General features: G+C 31.5%; 1 protein-coding gene across 5 annotated transcripts in view; it reads right to left on the bottom strand.

Annotated features, from left to right (window-relative positions):
* Positions 1-19,604, bottom strand: part of LOC129220500 (transcription initiation protein SPT3 homolog) — a 91,054-nt gene that overhangs the window by 29,986 nt on the left and 41,464 nt on the right. For all 5 annotated transcript variants that reach the window (XM_054854922.1, XM_054854923.1, XM_054854926.1 and 2 more), the window contains 3 exons: positions 12,869-12,996; positions 4,997-5,072; positions 3,161-3,279 (listed from right to left, as the gene is read on the bottom strand). In XM_054854922.1, the coding sequence (XP_054710897.1) occupies positions 3,161-3,279; positions 4,997-5,072; positions 12,869-12,996 (323 nt within the window). The remainder of the gene's footprint in view (positions 1-3,160; positions 3,280-4,996; positions 5,073-12,868; positions 12,997-19,604) is intronic.

Below are 19,604 nucleotides of genomic sequence, written 5' to 3'. Positions count from 1 at the left end.
GCATTTATGTACATACCAGAATTCAGAAAATCCAATACAGAAATATCTAATGCCCATGATATGAAAGGAAGCATTGCTGGTGAAGTCGTTTGTCGCAATGGAAACATTTCTTAGTCGTATTTTTTTTGCACACCGCACAACGTCCTTGAGATGCAGATACAATATAATGTCAGTCAGACATTCTTGATTGTTTATGTAAATGACAACGAGGCCCTGGATGACTTTCCACTCGTACTTTTCTTCTTAGGAGGTGAGTTGATATTTTTCTTCGGAACTCTAAATGCTTCATCTTGACTTCGTGTAACTCACAATGAAGTAACCAACTAGCTACAACTGAAATATTCAGAGCATTACTAAAAAGATTCCACCACCAATTTTTACTCCTCAAATGAGGTCTGTAGTTTCTAAAAGTTTATCCAAGACGTCCACACCCTCCATTCTTTCATTGTATCTCTTGATAAGATGAGGTTGTGGCACATCTATCTTGCATTTCTGCTCATTTGAGTAACGTTTTACAGATGCAAGTGGCTCATGTGTATAACAATTAGATGCTACTGTAACCACTGCATTATCATTCCAGCTGCACATGTACACTGATCCATCAGATCGATAGTCAAAATTTCCTCGATCTTCTTTAGAAAGGGCGTTTTTGGATTTCAGTGGACAATGGCCAGTTCTGTTCTCACGAATTGTTCCTGTTGCTCGTACACCTTTTTTTGATAGCTGAGAAATTAAGTCATATGATATAAAAAAGTTATTTAACTATACTTCATGCTTAGACGTGTCAGTCAAAACTGATAATAGATCACTTACAACCTGGATCCTAATTGCACATCAGGGGATCCTTCGTTTTTGCCTGAATAAATCTCCATGGAATATGGGTATCCACTTGAAGAGCACAGCATCCAAATTTTGAAGCCGAATCTTATTGGTTTTCCTCTAATAAACATTTTACATGAATGCTGACCGTATAGTAGGGAACCATAGATTCATCTATGCTCAATTTTTCATGAAATACACCAAATTATTGAAGGTTTTACACAATTCTTTGTAAATAGGGTATACTTTTGCAAGTTTGTCATTTTGTTTTAATTCATGGTTGTCCATCAAATGAAAGTTGTTTTTTATTTTTCGAAAACGATTTCGAGGCATAACTGTTGGTACAATTGGCACTATGTATCTTCTGCACTGCTCCAATACATATCTTCAGAAGGAACGGAATGGTACCCACTCAATAGCAGCAAACCAAAAAATTGTAGGATTTCATCTCTGTCAACATCTATTGATTCTCCTTTTTGCAATGCATACAAGTTTGTCATATTTGCTAAGTGTTCAACATACTGCAAAGGTAAAATTTTAAAAAATAAATCAATTGGAGATAAATCCACTATATTCGGAAATGTGTGTCGAAGCGGTTCAATACTTTCTGACGAAATCAGTTTCTGAAAATTAGCTTTCTTCTCCCATGTTAAATCCATTTTCATTTTTTTTCTACTTTTATTTCCTGATAATTCCAACTTTTTCTTTTTTTCCATTTTCATTCGCTTTTTACTTTTATTATCTAATGATTTCAGACTTTGTTCTTCCTTCGATTTTTTTGTTAAATTTTCACGAGAGTTGGCGGAAAAAATGTCCACCTGTCTACATACATCAATTGGTGTAATAGGTTGTAACTCGTCTTCTAGAATGTCTTCTTCCTCAGTGATATTGCCTGGTTCATCAGGGGGTAATTGGCATATATCTACATCTGACAAATCCGAATCTGACAATGTCTCTAAATAAGCCACAGCTTGTTCTACAGTAAGAAATCTTGTAGACATTTTTTAACATTTATGAACAGTTGGTATACGTCAAACAGAATTTCGTTTCGCTCGAAAACAAAGCTAGCGAATTATTGAACTGCATTTAAAATGAAGAATAAAACGCTCACCAATATTATTTTTTATTATCACGTCACAATGCAGCTGTCCGAGCAGGTGTGGATTCGGAGCCATATTGTCCGTCAAACAGTAGACTGTTATTATTTTCTTTGCTAACGAAACGTCATATCCTTTCAAAATATAAACTTACTTGGTTTTGCCAACATCTACATCAGAGTACATTCAAAATGAGAAGAAAAAAGAAACATATATAACGAAAAATGAAATTTCCCCTTTGAAGTCGAACGATTAACTTCTTGGAAATTTGACTCCCTAAAAGCGCCAATGTTCCAAAATTGGAACATGCTATTTTGAAGGGGTACACCTTTTGGAAATATCATTGTACATTTCTACAAGCATTTTAAAATCATACATTGAAGTATTTTTCACAACTATAATAAATATCATCAAGTTTTCTGAAAAAGCCAATTTTTGGTAAATTTTATAAGAAAAAGTTACAAAAAGCTAAAAAACACGCATCTTTGAAAAATCGCAATAAATAATTGAAAATATATAAACAATCAAGCTTAAAATCAAAAAATACTTTGAAATAAGACTAAACTGTGTTAAAAAAAAACTTGTTTATTTTAACCTTATTTCTTGGGAAAATTTTCAGTTAAATATGATGTTCCATTTTTGGAACATTGGCGGGTAAACGGTTAACTTTAGTCCTAATGAATGTGTTCAGTTTTTCTTTTTGATAAAATTTCTTTGAAGTATTGCCGTATCTTTATTAACTGCAACAATACTTTGGACAGCACCTGAAGAACCACTGAATGGTTTGACAATATAAAGCATTAACTGTGTTAATTTTGCTTCTTATATGGGAGATGTGATGAATCTGACAATTTAGGAACAGAGAAGAATATATAGTAAACAACCAATAAGATTTGATTCAAAAAAATCTGTAAAATGAATATACATTGGGGTCACTTTGACACTCCAAGTACAGTATGTTAGTATAATTTATTGCACAATCTAAGCAAAAACTTAACATTTAATCAAAATAAAAAGTGTATGTTTTAATTTCTAATAGTGACACTCTCACTGCCATAATTTTACATTATTATGTGAATATAATTTTTTTTTTAAATCTACAAGCTTGTTCTTGGTCAATGAGGGCCCAATAAATGAGGTTTTACCATAATTTAAATCAAATAAGAATGATACAACTTTCTTAAATAGTTTTTAAAGTTTTGTTTCCCCCAACAAATTAAGCAACTCTTTAAGGAAATCTTAACCTCTGCAATATAGTCCCTCACTAAAAAATTCATGATTTCAAGGCTTAGTGTTGTTGGTTCCAACGATGTCACATAGTCTTGCATGAGCCAATTTCCAAAAGAGGCAAGTCCATTTTTCACTACAAAAGAAAAACTTTAAAAAATAAAAATGACCTAAAAATACGTTTTTTATTCAAAAAATATTGAAAAAACTGAATAAAAGTATTTTTATATCAATCAAAATGAACATGTATGTACTTTTAGCAGTAACTGAATTAATGACTTATAAGCTTTAAAAACTTTTATAATACTTGACATGAATTCAGATGCTATTCAGCTCACAGGCAACTTGAAGATGTTTTTGCTGCTTCATAATTAAAAATGCTTACATTACAAATTAAATTAATTCAGCATGTGGCAAAGCAATGAAAAAAGCCAACTTTCTCAAAAATACACAGATATTGTTTTAAATTGTAATAATTTATATTTATTAATCTACTTGTTAAAACAAAATAGAGATAAATATAAAATGTCAATTTAGACATAACACATTTAAAATATGCAACATAAAGAATACATTACTTTATTGTTTTATTATACTTGAAAAAAGGTAATTCTGTAGCATTTCAGTAAATTTTAAATCTGTGAAAACTCTTAAATTCCAGCACTTAATAAAAACTTTTTAAAAGCCCTTAAACAACTAAATCAATATAGGGACCACTAGAAAGCCCTTCCTTTTTACATCGTTCTGAAGAAGGCCTTTTAAAAAGATATACAGATGCTACAGTTGCCGAATCGATTAACTTCACTTGTTAAAAAAACCTCATGCTTTGATAGTACTTCATCAATGTTTAGCTTGTGAATTTATATTAAAGTTTTTGTTCAGTACATTTCTGACCATGTGATGGCAGAAAATGTAACACAAGGTCCTATTCTCTCCTATGAAGAACACTATCTTTTTCATCACTTTTCTCGACTCTTTGTTTTATGTAGTTAATCGATTTGGCAAGTGAGGCATCCATATAATGCCTCAAAATACTCTACCAACCTTATGTACACCCACTGCCGGATCTACGATTTTCTCGAGCTGGAGAAAATCTAGAAACTGCCGCCTCCACCCATCATCCTTCAAGCTTTTGAGCTTTTTATCAGGGTGTCCACTCAAAATTTTTTTTCAACTTCCCTGACTTTTCCAGGTTTTCCATACCAAACAAAAATTTTCCAGGTGCTTTTTTATAGGTTAGTTTAGCTACTTTTGTGATATTTTTATTGGTTGGCTGTGCTCAGGGTTGGCTACATTTTATGCACATTTCGTATATATCACTGTTTAATGTAAGTTTCAAACTATTACATCCATCCATCCCTAATAGATTTTGTTTTTTCGGAAACTTAGAGAACGTTTTAAGATATCACTTCATTAATATGCACAATAATCACACAATAATTTTACTAATATGTTAAAAAAATCTTATTGAAAATGTTGGACCTTAAGATAAATAAATACCTTTGAGCTGGGCAAATTTGTGCTTTTTTTAACGTTGTTTTTCTTATTTTAATGTTGGACCTTATTCATCGAAGTAACTACACTATTCCAGTAGAATATAAGCTATCAAAAAATGACCGAACAGCACACATATTCCATGAAAATAGTACATGCATTAACCCAAGGATAAATGAAAAAGGAATAATTAGCCATAAAAATCTTTGCAGTTTTATCAAACTCATTAATAGCAAATGTAACAGTTCGTATAGGCCAATTTTCATGAAGTGAAAGCATGTTTAATTAGAATTTAAATGAGAGATTTAAGTCTTTTTTTTTTCTTTTTCTTGATATTGAAATATAATTTACAAACTTACAAAAAGAGCATTGCTGTCTTTCTACAAATTCCATGTACTCTTCATTTGACATATTCTGTGTCCTATAATCATTTCTCTGGAAGAAAAAGTGCATATCATCAATACTAAAAGCAACTCCAATAAAATCTTATGATGGTTTTGATAGAGATGAAAAAAAAAAAATTAGTCTGAAATAAGACACATACTCAAAGGAAGTTAGACCTTATACTACTAAGATATGAAAAAGTTTTTGATTTCAATATGATTGATATCTTTAAAAAATCTTAAGAGTACAGATCTCCACCCCCGCCCAAAAAAAGGTAGTATGCACAATTTAAATGTATGCAGTAGATAATATTACAATAGGCATTTGATAATATGGGAAAAGATTATTTCTCTTATCAAACTGATAGCACTAGCAAAAGCTAGTAATAATGATTCAGAAGCTTTATAAAAGAAATAAGGAATGTAGTGGTAAAAAGTAAAGACGTACCGAGTAGCACTTTGGCCGAGTAGCCGAGTACCGAGTACTCGGCCTTTCACTACTCGGCCGAGTACCGAGTTACCGAGTACTCGGCTTTTCACTACTTGGCCGAGTTACCAAGTACCAATTATGTTTTAAGAAGAACCACCGACACACATGTGATGAATTTTGAACTTATTGGAATAGTAGTATAGACCTCCTTGTCCATATAATAGTTTTTAAAACTAAATTCCTGCTGAAATTTAATTACGCATTATATAAACAATTTTGTTTGTGTCAAAAATTTTACAAAAAAAAAATATTTTTAAAATTAAAAATAAATAAAAAGTATGATTTATCAAGTTGGAGTTAAAACAAATTACAGTGAAATCCCTCTAATGCAGACACTAACAGGACAATTTTTTTTTTGTCCGCAATAGAGAGGTGTCCGCAGGAGAGGGGTTAATAATGTTATTCGCATTGGAACTGGGGAATTAAAAATTGTCCGCATAAGAGGGATGTCCGTTAGGAGGGGTTTCACTGTATACCAATCAATTACAGTTCTAGTCAACATAAATAATTTTTAAAAACAGATAAAACAAATATGCAGGAACACTGCAGACACGTGTTTCTGACCCCCCATTACAAGGAACGTCTTTTTCAGTGCATAACATGTGAGCTAAAGAATGTAAAGACATACGACAAAAAAATCCGAGTTTTGTCTTTAAATCCACGAGCTCCAATTTTGTGCATTGAAAAAGAAATTCCTTGTAACACCAAATACGTGTCTGCAGTGTTCCTGCAGTGTGCTTTTAACGTTGTTTTATTTCCTTTTATTTTTTAAGCAAAGGTATTTTTATATTTTTTATAAATAATTTTTGTTTGTAGCAAAAATTCATTCTTAATATAAAAATTCCATATTTTCTATACTTACCTTTTTTGCATAATTTTTAATAAATAAGTTTTATTAACTTTGGGGACATTAAAATAAAGATTTATTCCATTGAAGCATTACAAACTTCATTTATCTCAAAATTTAAATTTGACTTATAAATTTTAATTGTAAATGATTGCAGAATATAATGCTTGCTCTTTTTTTTATAAATTTTAGTATCTGTCTTGGACATCATTCAACTTTTTGCAACTACTCGGTATTGGCCGAGTATCTGATCAGAATTTGGCCGAGTACCGAGTACTCGGCAAATTGGCCGAGTAGGCCGAGTACCGAGTAGTTACCGAGTACTCGGTACGTCTCTAGTAAAAAGTTTTTGAAATAAGCTCAATTAACAACAAAATAATATGATTGAATGTTTATGTTACACATACAAACGAAAAATTTAAAAATGAAAGTAACTTAGAACTTTAATTACAAAATCTTTGCTCTGGCACTACTTTCCCTGCATTACTGTTTCAGTCCATAATAGGGAATTACTTGCTTAAATTCTTTGGGAACAAACCCTCTTGTGTATATTTTTCGAACTATAAAAAATCTTATAATAATTCCCAATTAAATATTCAAGGTGCCTCTTATTCACTGATCAATGGGTTGCACTTTGACTTTTCTGCTTGCTGGGCAAAGTACCACCTTACCATCTGAAAGCTTATGGAAATCCGCCTCTCTTTTGAGCTTCAAACAATGTCGATAAAAATAAAAAGTAAATAAATAAGTACATTTTTAAAAAGGGTTTCTCTTTTGTCTTTTCATGATGTTTAATTTTGTTTTTTAAATTTCCTCAAAAATTTTCTTAGGAACAACATTTACGAATGCGGACAAGTCTTATTAGATTATCCAGGAAAATTATTTGATTAAATTTGGATCTTTAATATTGTGTCAAAGGGGAAATATTTGGACCAGGGAGGTTTTATTCTTACAAGTGGGGTATTTGGTTATCCCTAACATGAAAAAGTGGGGCTGACAGTGACTAGTACAAATGGTAAAAAACTCTTGTGCATTTTGTGGCAAGAGAAGATATTAGTAACTATAATAAATGCTGTTATAGATAGCATGTTTTTAAAAAATGTTCAAATGAAAGCCTACCTAGGTTTAAACATTTGCACAAATCTTTTACTCAAAATTTTTTTTACAAAAAGTCAACTCTTACATCCTTTTACATCTCATTACCTCATATCTGATGTGATCAATGGTACGAAAACATAATATTAAGTCCTTAACTAATCCCTACATTTCAACAACCTATCAGAAAATAAGACGTGAGGGCATTATCTGACATGCCTGGTGGTGTCAGTCAGGCCTACTGTTTAAGAAGGACAGGAGTCTCTACTGACCCCTCTAGCTTTGCAAAATCAATGTTAATACAGATAAATAGATGTGTTTTTTGCTGTTTTCAGATAAAATTTGCAAAATATCCCCCCCCCCCCTCTCAAAGAAAAATTCGAAATGATGGATCTGATATCAGACTGAAGTTTCATTCTGAAGAGAGCTATAAGACAAATGTTGCAAAATTGCTGGACAAAGATACATGGAAATCGAGTGCTAATACAACACATTCAAAAAAAAAGATGAAAAGTTTCAAAAAATAAAAAAAAAAATGTTACCAAGATTAAAAATTAGCAAAAATATTTAAAAAAAAAATAATAATGGCAAAAATGAAGGCCAAACTTGAGAAATGGAATAGAAGCTGAATTTTACACACAAGACATCCAGGTACACCGACAGCTTAGGTGGCTCCTAGTCAGTTTTCTTGTTGGATCCTCTTCATCCTAAAGGTAGACCCAGCTTCTGGTTTTGGAGGGGGTCATTATAAGAAAAAGGGGTCAAAGTACAATACTGGGGTGCAAATATGAGTCTGGGATGGATTTTTTGAAATATAAATCCCCAAAATGCAGTTTTCAGCTTATTTGGTCGCTTAACGGGGGCATGATTACCCTCTGGGCCCACTCCTGCTTCCCCTCGGATCCCGAGGACAGTCCCAAGTTCCCGACAGGGGTGGCATGGATGCTTCTTGTCCTTGGAATCATTTACTAAATTGAGCAGATTCTTGGAAATATGAGAGGCAAAAAGTAGGATTAAAAGAGTATTAGTATTCCAGAGCATCAAAGTTAAATATATGGTGGATATTGTAAGTATACGGAGCAATATTTCCAGTTCTTAATTTTCCTATTGGGTGAATGTAGAGAGCTCATTACAAAAGTTTGACCTACATTACAAGTCTGCAATGGCCATTGATTTTGAAATACAAAGCAGTTCCTTTATATCTGGCTTGTACATGTACCATACAGTATCGAAAAGCAACTTTTTTTTTTTGTAAAAATGGTATGATAAAAAGAGTGGGAATGAAAAAATGGCTAGCTGTCTAGAAAAATTTCAACAGTAGGGAAGAGATTGGAAAAAGTGAATATGATCTAACAGACAGCCTTTTAAAGAGCATTAATACTCCTAACATGTTATCTGAAATTTGAAAAATAATAAGAAAAACAGATTGAATCTTTGAAAAGAGATCCAGTACAACAAGTGTGAAAAAAATGAGCCATTGAAAACAGTACAGAATGACAAAAACCTATTTTGCATCTTTCAGGTTTTAAACTGTTAAATATTTGATGTATCATACACAAATTTGAGAGGGACAATTTAAAAAAATTCTATAAGAGTATCACTCTGTTGATTCTCACTGCCAATATTAAAAGCGGTAAAAACAAAATAGAACTTGTTGAAACTTAAAATTGTTTTCTTTGAACATGTGTTTTGATTCCTTTGAATAATTATTTAAAATTGAAACGCTACCGCCCCCAGCTTGTTGTCACTCACTAGCCCCCTGGAACTCCAAGCCATTCGGGTAGCTTCCCAAACCAAACTCCCCGCTCTCGTTCAACACATCCCTAACTACAACATTACAGTTAAACAGGTGCTGGTTCAATAGTATGCTCATAATAGAAACATATTATTTTTCCTACTTCATTTTTACAGCCTTGACAATCTTCCCAGAATCAAATGGTAACTGCTCAAAATATGACGATTGTGCCAAAACCTCAAGTATCAAAATATTCCCCACCATTGACCGCCTTAATGTCAACTTAAAATAATTTTGTTTCATATATGAAAAGCTATTATTCAAGAAATTTGAGTTACAGTACTACTCCAATATTTTCCCAATCTACTGGAAACTATAGCATTTGATCTAATTTTAGCCTTTGAATGAAATTCAGCTTGACTTTTCTACGTCATCAAGTTTCAATAATTTTATTGGTTCCTGTGACACTTTCTGTGGAATCTGGCAACATCAGATTGCACTTCAGAAGAGAAGTGAATTGATTCAGTGTTTAGTTTGCAAGGTTGAAACTCACGTGCATGTTCTGCGTGCATTTTATTAATGTTCCTATGCGGATATAACAAACAAGCTGTTATTATAATAAGGTTTCATCTTTCCTCACCCATATATGTCACTATAATTTTTATGCTGTAGTAAGATAATAAATAAATTACATTAAAAGCCTAAAACTAAAGTTTCAATACAGTTGAACTCAATTAATACGAAAAGTCAAAAATCCACAAATTTGATAAATAATACCTTTGTGCTGAACAGTAAAGTAAGAAAAACAACATTAAAAATAGCACAAATTTGCCAATTACAGCATGGCTTTTGTCGGATGTCTTTTCATCCATAAGCTCATTACTTTTTGCATTGAAAAAGGCGTTCCCTGTAACGCCGAAACATGTGTCTGTTGTAATTGGCAAATTTGTGCTATTTTTAACGCCGTTTTTCTTACTTTAATCCACAAATTTGTTCATATTAACCACTATTCGTAGCGTGAATGATCGATACTTTGAAAAAAACAAAGAAATGCTTACCAATATTTAAAAAACTTTACTACTAATACACTTTAGAATCTCACTATTAGTATATTCAAAAAAAAAAAAAAAAATATCACTTATTTCATACAAATAAATATTTTGGAAAATATTGAAAGAGGAAAATGATAGTTGACAATGGCGGAATAGGTTGTAATCCACATTGGAAGATGAATAGTTTTATCGTCAAGTAAATTGACATGTCCATAGGTAAAAAAATGAATGGGCTTTATTTTCTATGTCAAATATTTAATATTTTCTTCTCTATACACAATGAAACTTCTACTACCTAACAAAATGATGAATAATTTCTAAAAAAGAAAATTACAGTATTCAACCACGAAAATTTTAAGTAAAGAGGGCATAAATTTTTGTTTGTCTTAGTCGAGATTTTCAATTTAATGTATGTACAGTAAAACCTGTCCACAACAATACTGTTGGAACCTAAAAAAATATTTTTATAGACCAGTTATCAATATAGACAGTTTGATTATTTATGCTGCCCTTTTTGCTAGGACCAAGGAAAATATTGTAATAGACAGTATTGTTATAGACAGGTTTCACTGTATTATACATGAAATTTTTAATGTAGTTAGATAGCAAACCAAACTTAAGGAACAACATGGTTGTTTTAGCTGTAATTTTGTTTTAAGAATGATCATATTAAGAGAGTTCAACTGTATTTGCAGTTTAATAATCACTTGTATTGAAAATAAACTACTTGTAACCTTGCCTTAAAAATATTTAAAATTTTTACAGCTTTGATTCACTTTGGCATATTTGCTCCTGAATCCCAAGAAAATGGAAAATTTTATGCAAAAGCAGGCTAAATAGACAGGGTTGGCAAAAACCCGGGTTTTTTTTAAAAAGCCCATGGACCCAGGGTTTTTTGGGTTTTTTTAAATAAAACCCAAAAAAACCCAACTAAAGCTGGGTTTTTTAAAAGAAATGTGGGTTTTTTCTTTTTTTTTTCTTTTTTTAAGGAAAATGTGGGGTACTTGTAGCACATTGTAGCGTAAGTATATGGACAAAGCACAAAAATTGTCTTGGGGTAAAAAAAACTGGAAAACTAGTTCAAATTCAGCGTTTTCTGAAGAAAAGTATAAAAGACGACAAAACCCAAGAATGGTGAAGTTTCAGATTTTTTAGTTTTCATGATTACCAACAGTTAATGCAAAGTTACTTCTCGAGTGAGAAAATCTGTTGTTCGTTTTTAATTGCTACTACTTTTTTTTTTTTTTTTTGCATTTTACTTTCCTGTATTTTATTTTGTTATGCAAAACTACTGTAGAACCTCAAGTAGTTTTTACTCCCTTTTTACTGAATTCCAGCTTAATCAAAATATTTCTTTCAATTTTATGTTGCCAGTTTTTCTATTTCTGTGTACAAACTAAGAAATATTAAACTTTTTCGTAAGATAATGAAAATACTGTACATCCTGTTCTGTTTTCTGCCCGACCGTTTGAAAAACCTGTTAATTTCTAAAAAATATACCTTGTGTTTATTCGAGATTTGCGAAGTGTTTGTTTGCAGGAAATAATTCACATGAAAGCCTTTTAGCTAGAGTAGTTTCCTCTGTACAATCTGCAAATATTGGGAAAATCAGACGTGACAGGACTTAGTCAAAATAATTTGAGTCCATTTATTTATCAGTTAAAGAAAAAAGTTAAATATATTTATTTAAAATCTTTGAAACATTTTTTTAATGCTGTTAAGAGTTGAGAAATACTATTTCAAAAAATTTATTTTTTATGTCCAATGTCTGTGGTGAAGAAGAAATGAAAAAGAAGTTTAAATTGTGAAAGTATTTAAATTAATTTTTTTAAAAACTTCCCAAAAAATTTAAAAAACCCAAAAGTGGGCTAAATAATGGGTTTTTTTAAATGGGTTTTTTCAAAAAAACCCATTGGGTCCGACCCAATTGGGTCCAATCCGGCCAACCCTGTAAATAGAAGTTATTACTTTAAAAGAGTACAGTTATTGAAGAATCATTTTACATGTAAATATCTAGATGAAAATACATACATAAATGAGACAGCATGAAAAAGGTTAATAAACAATAAGTCTTTTAATCCTTAACAGCTCATGAAGAGTGAAAAACTTCTGTGAGAAACTATTTTACTTCATTGAAAAATGTATTTCTTTATAACCTAACAGAAATAATTTTCTGTTTTAATGGCGTTTAAATTAAGTGACTGCACCAATCTTTTAAAGTTACAGTTTCTACAATTTAAGCGCAATTCATACATTGTCCACACATCTCTCATTCTCTACGTTAAGCGGACAGACGTACGTCTTCCGAAAACAGAGAAGCATTCATATATTGCGGATACATGCAAAGCACATGACAGTACTCTCACGCAATAGAGAGTGCACTCTTCTTGTGGAGACCAATGAAATGTGACTCCCGACTGGACAGACCTCAAACATCTAGCTTCTCGCCACGTTGACGGGTTCCATACAATACGGCCTGCTGTCATGGCAACGCCAACCCAAAACTGGTATTGGGAGAAAAAATCACTGCTGACAAAACGTACTGACAATGTGTGAATGGTGCTTAAGTTGTCTACATTTGAGGATTGTCATTTACTTTAAATTTTCATGAAACTCATAACAAACTAACCTGGAGTCTTCTCTGGCTGCCTAGATTAATCACTTTCTGATCCCGGATTTCATTTACTTCTTCGGGAGGTAAAATCTCCCCCAAAAACTGTGCACAATCTTTAACCCGGGGACCTTCTTCTGAGATTTCTGGATGACAAAAAATTAATCAAAACAAGATCTTACTTTTTGAAAAAGTAGAAGAGTGGTATTTCAATATTTGATTCTTGAAACTCAAATTTCAGCACTTATCGGCACTAGTTGGTTTTGTCAAAACATTTTAAAGGAGCAACTACCAAAATTAGAGCTCTACGGAAAAATAAAATGAAGGTGCTTTTATTAAAACTGAGGAGTTTTTAAAGTTTTTGACACCACACATGCATTTTACGCATATTACAAAAGCATCCTGTGTATGTTCAGGATTTCCAACTTGTAACAGAATCTTAATTTTATGTCCAATAGGAGAGAAAAAAAAAGATTTCAAATAAAATCATACTTAACCTGAAAAAGCGGATATGAAAATGAATGTTAAGTTTGGTAACCGCAAAAAGAGCACAAACTAAATTCAAGGTTAGTTTTGGGATATTTGGCATTAGCAATATGTTGTGCAAAATCTACATCAAATGGCAATAAACACCATATTTCATAGATATGGTTTTTAATAGCATTCCAAGTATTTTGGGATGAAATTTTTTAAAACCACCAAGAACTTCAGAAGGCTATACTCAAAAACAGAAGGAAAGAAATGATGTGTCACAAAAAAAAAAGAAAAAAAAAAACAATTTTGCAACTATTTTTTTTATAAGTAAAGTATAAAATTATAATTTTGTTTATTTTTAACGTTTTGTATCAGACTGTCGGAGTTTCCTAAAAGTATATAGCAGCAGTTCCCAACCTTTGTCCCTTGCAAAATCCAAAAGAAGTTAGCCGACCCCTTGCGAATTAAGTAATAGGTAACAAGCAAAAAAAAAAGAATCGCACACACAACAAAATTTTAGACATTTTTTTCAGTATTACATACAACCTCGTTATCTGGAATCTCACAGGATGGGGGGGGGGGAAATCGAGACATCGAGTTATCAAGGTTTTGAAAATATTACACTAGTAACTCTCAGGATTACACACACATATGCTACATACATTTATATATGAACTATGCGACCACTTTGAATTACAATTAATAAGTTAGTAATTTTATAATTGTGAAAAGTGTACAGAATGAGATTTTGAAACAAACAACAATTTCAACTTTGTTTTATTTATCTAAAAATTTAAAAATTCAAATTTTATTTTAAACCAGTAGTCACCCACCCACATTCAAAAACTTTTTCGGCAGCCATTTTGTACTACCTAAAAAAAGCAGAATAATGAAAATGAGGAACACATTTTTTTTCGCTTGAAAACAAACGAAAAATTGAAACCTGTGATATAAGTGGACAGCACATTCGAAAGAAATGCACAAAAATTCTAAACTTTGGGGAAAACACTGAGATAAAGAGAAGTATAGCACTCCATATTCTCAAAATTTCCAAGAGAAGGGATGAAAAAATTCAAGCAATTGTCTATGGAACTGGTTTTTACTACAAAAAATGCCAAAGAAAAACTGCATTTGAAATTTCTGTGCATAAATTTCGACATATCAAGAGTTTCGAAAAATAAATTTTGAGATAACTATGGAAAATACATAGGAGTTTTTATGGAAAATGCAGGGGATTTTTTTTTTTTTTTTCGAGACATCAAGGGTTTTAAGATAAAGAGGTTCCAGATATCAAGGTTTGACTGTATTGCTCAATTGTTTATAACAAGAACAAAAACATTATTACAAGATACAAAAGGACAAATGCTTCTACAAACAAAAATAATAGCTAGAAAATGAATTCAATACAAGTTCAATAAACAGCAAACCTAGTAATTATTCTTTGTTGAGATTCAGTCAACTTTGAAAAAAAATCTTAAGAGGGGTTTACTAAGTTTATGAGGCCGAAATTTTAGTTTTTTTGGAGTTTTTTTTTAACAGGAAAGAAATAATCAGAATTTGTTTAAACTTGGAGGATATTTTGTTCATCTTTTGAAGCACAACTTCAAAGTTTTTGAAGTCATTTCCACAAGAGTTAGTGGAGTTAGAAGCTGCTGTGCATGGGCAGATGCCACCAGAGCTTGTTGCTGGTGGGCATTACCAAAGCCACAATTTTTGTCTGTGATCATTACAATTTCTCTTTCTGATAAACAACAAATTTCTTTAGAATGTGAACCTAATTGTGATCAAAAAAGTTGAAAACTGCATGTTATAGATGTGTTTGATTACAATGTCCTGTTTTTCTACCATTTTTCACAATTCTTGAATTAAAAGAAATATTTTCATTAATAATATCACCCAGATTTAGGTTTATATAGAGTATAATTGAATCAAGGATATTCACACAAATTTTCAGAATCAGACAATAAATCTTTAAGCTAGAACGCCCACCAGTTGAAAAAAAACTGCTGCGAACGTTTTTGAATCTCCACAGTCACTTAAGTGCTCATAGCATCGGAGCTAATCAGAATTTTTCACTGAAATTTCGGCAAAATATTCTTGAATAGTTTTTAACCCCCGACACACAAAGAAAGGGGGTTATAAGTTTGATGTGTCTGTGTATCAGTCTGTGGCCCTCAAGAGCCTAAACGAATGAACCAATTTTGAAAAAAAAAAATCTTGTTTGAAAGGAGAGTTGCTCAAGTGTGTTCTTAGCTAGGTTGCATCTTTGAATGACATTAATTAACGAAGATATTAACTAAAATCCTCTAAAAGGTTTTTTGACATTTTTGCAGTGAAAACATATTTTTAAAATTTAAAATTTAATACCAGGGTCGTAACTAGAAAATAATTTTGGGGAGGGTTTTCAAACTTTCATGCGAAGCTTTGTGTATTTGTGCTAATGTTCAAGCCGTTGGGTTATCTATTATGAAAGTGCTTTATGTAATTAATATACATATAAAAGACATTTGAGTTTTGGAACAATATTTTTTCAAAACTTTTAAACATAAACAAACATTTAAATGTCAAACTGAACCTTTCTGGTGGGCGGGGGGATTTGAACAATAAGAATCCCCCTTTTGTATACAGCCCTGTTTAGTACCAAAATAAAGAGTTTTTTTTTTTTTCAGCGTCTGATTGAATGTGTTTGGAACTTCCATGTTATATAGAATTTGAATAAAGCTTTTTTAAAGCAGATTTTAAATATGGTTAAGCCTTTATTCAATCGATTGGTAACCGAATTCATTGTTGGCCAACGAGGAAATTAAAAGCAATGATTTCAAATTTTTATCTGTTAAAAGTTTCTATTTGTTAACAAAGAAAATACTTGTAATATATTTTTGATAGTATAAGGCTTTTAAAATGATTTCCAATTTTCCCTCTTGATTCCACATTTGCGACTCAGTCGAGGTTTTTTTAAATTTTTAATTTTAGTTACTTGTATTAACATTTTATGATATAAAAAAAGTGGGTATTTTGACCCATCTAAACTGGTTCCCCCCTTAATGGGATAGTTGTGTAATAAAGAAGCTCAAAGTTTGGCTTAAATATCTGTTATTTTTACATTAAGTTCAGCATTTAATTTGGTTTTGCATTTATTCTTTTCACATGGAAACAATGTACAAAATGGTAATAAAATTTAAAAAGTCTTTTTCTGACAAGTCTATTCGTACATGCAAGTGTATGTTGAAAGCAAAAATATCTATGATGGATTATTACAATTTGTCCTCTTCTGGTGATCTTTGATGAATTAAAGCCTTTTGTAGAGGGCTGGATGGAATAAGAAACAAATGAGTAAATGATGAACAAAAAATGTTCAGCAAGCATGTTAAAATTCCGTATAACTACAATATTATTTTTAGGAACCCTCTTTATACATCTGACAAACCACCAGGTTTTCGCCAACCACCGGTTGGGAACTGATGGCATATGGTAATGGTCTAGGCGGAATACTGAATACAGGGTTGATCCCCGCGTGCAAAAACCTACTGTGCCGACCCTCATAAATAATTTGCATATTTTGACTAAAACCTAACTTCCTTATTCATGTACCTTCAAATTTCTGTATGAAGTTCTAAAAAAAAACAGAGGAAGGATGAATTTATAAAAAGTGAAAAAAGTTTTATACTAAGAAACTCTGAAGGTACATCCTTGAAGAAAATAATAGATACCAAACATCGCTAGTAGTATAAAAACAAGTTTTATCTTCGGTGACATCAGAGGAAGGATGGAGGTGTAGGGAACGGCGGGTGGAGGGAGTCCCCCAGAAAACATTAGAAATTGACGTATGAAAAATAATTTTTATTAATCTTTGGTTGCGTTATGGTGCAAGGTGAACAGAGTAGGGGATATTCAAGATCCATGGAGAAATTTTCAAACTTGATGTCAAAAATCACCGCTTTAGGAACGAAACTTAAGGGGAAAGTATTGTTGGGGTTCTTCCTGGAATTCTTTCAAAATTGAAGTGGATTTGAAGATATTTTCTGGACCTTAGCTATAAAGGATCACTGCTCTTCCTGAAAATGTTCCGAAACTGAAGATTTAAACACGCAATTTTGGGTTATCTTTGTTGCAAAATTGGAGGGAGGCAGATTCGGTCCTCTCCTATCGAAAGTTTTAAAAATTAAAGTCTGAAGCGCAAATTTATCTGATTTAAGTCTGATGCATATTCAATGTTGATATTAAATGCGCGTATTTGTATGCACCTTTAGAGGAAACCATATTTATGACACAACCTCCAGGTTTTGAAATTAAAGGTAAAGAACATTTATACTGTAAACTCAAAAGAGCTATATACGGCTTACATCAAAGTGGCCGTTTATGGTATTATGAAATGGAAAAAGTTTTGTATAAAATTGGTTTCCCAAAATTTTCAAGTTGTAATTATGTTTATTTCAATGAATATGTAATTTTACTTCTTTATGTCGACGACATTGTTTTATTTGGTAAAAATGAATGTTATATAAATAGCGCAATCAACATGTTGAATGAATACTTCGATCTAAAAGTATTAGGAAAAACATGCAAATTGCTAGGGGTAGATTTCTTAAACGAAGAAAATGATTTGTGTTTAAGCCAATCGGAATATATTCAGGAAATTTATGAATGTTTCGAAAATAACATTCCTGTAGCATCTTTACCCATTAGCAAAGGAGTCATTTATTCAAATGTTGATTCTCCTAAAATTGATGATGAAGTAAAAGAAATGACAAAATATCCGTATAGAAATTTAGTAGGTTGCTTAGCATTTGTAGCAAATAAAACTCGTTCAGACATCGCATATGCAGTAAATATTTTTAGTCAATTCCAATCAAATCCTGGTATAATTCATTGGAATGGCCTTGTCAAATTACTCGGATATGTTTGGAAAACGAGAGATTTAAAACTAAAGTTACAATGCAGAAAAATTCAATTGATTACTTTCTCGGATTCTGACTTCGCATCAAATCGAGACGATCGCACATCCTTAGGCAGACAAATTGTTTTTCTAGACAAATCGCCGATTGAATGGCGTACATTTAAACAGAAAAAGTAAGCTTATCCACTATGGAGGCTGAATTTGTTGCAATGACAGAATCCGCTAAGGAACTGATGTGGTTTGATAGGGTATTAGATGAATGCATCGAAAATAAAGTAATCAAAAGATCTAAATTTAAATCTATTCTTTTTGTTGACAATCAAGCATCAATTGATTTTGTAAATTCACCTATTGAAAATCATAGAAGCAAACACATAGATGTGAAACTATTTTTTATAAGAGATCTGGTTTGTAAAAATGTTTTTGACATTAAATATATTCAAAGTAAGGAAAATTTGGCAGATATTTTCACGAAATCTCAAACCCGTTTTGAATTGCAAACATTTATTGAAAATATTTATTGTGAACAAAAATAACATTGTTTTCAAGAATTTTTTTTCCAAATTTTGAAAATGTTTTTTGTAACTCTCTTGAGTATTTGTATTTGCATTTACATCATATGGTATTTTTCATGTTAAATCTCTTACAAGGTGAACAATTTGATTGTTGTCTTCGTTAAAAGTCAAGTAAAAGCCACTAGATCGTTTTTCAGTGTGGTAATTGATGAAGTGAATAGGATTAGGGTTAATTAATTTTTGAACGGAAAAATTGTAAAATTGTTAAAAATTACTTTTTCGAAATATTTATGAACTTTTAATTTTTTTTTACCTAACAAGAAGTATAAAACATTAAAACTGGAATTTTAAATGGTCACAACTTTAAGGGCCAAATTTTTAAAGGACCAAAAGTTTATGATAAATTGAAAAAAAAAAAAAAACTTGTTTGAGTTTCTCTTAGCGATGCAGAATGCTTTATGAGAAGTTTAAAATAGAACTCAAACATAGTATATCAATTTTTTTTTTCAAAAATTGAATTTTATCATTGATCAATATTAGAAATCCTAGAGTTTTTCTTTTTACAATGTATTTATGTATGCTGATTTGAACAGTTACTTCTGTATTTTTTTCATGTTTTTCAGGCAAATGTGTATAAGGAACTTTCAATCGAGAAGTAATTTAAATTGATTTGACAAGATGAACTTTCCTTGAAGATGAACTTTCCTCGAAGATGAACTGTTTTCTGATGTTGTGTTTCAGACGTTACGGATCTCCGGAATTCCTTTTGTCAATGTTGAATTAAGTGTTCAACTAATTGTTGTTGTTCTATTAACATTGTTATTGTGTTTTTTGTAAAAGGATATGGCTAAATTTTTACATTGTTTAA

This window comes from Uloborus diversus, chromosome 4 (assembly GCF_026930045.1).
Source record: "Uloborus diversus isolate 005 chromosome 4, Udiv.v.3.1, whole genome shotgun sequence".
Taxonomy (NCBI): domain Eukaryota; kingdom Metazoa; phylum Arthropoda; class Arachnida; order Araneae; family Uloboridae; genus Uloborus; species Uloborus diversus.
This window is presented reverse-complemented; position numbering and strand designations above follow the sequence as displayed.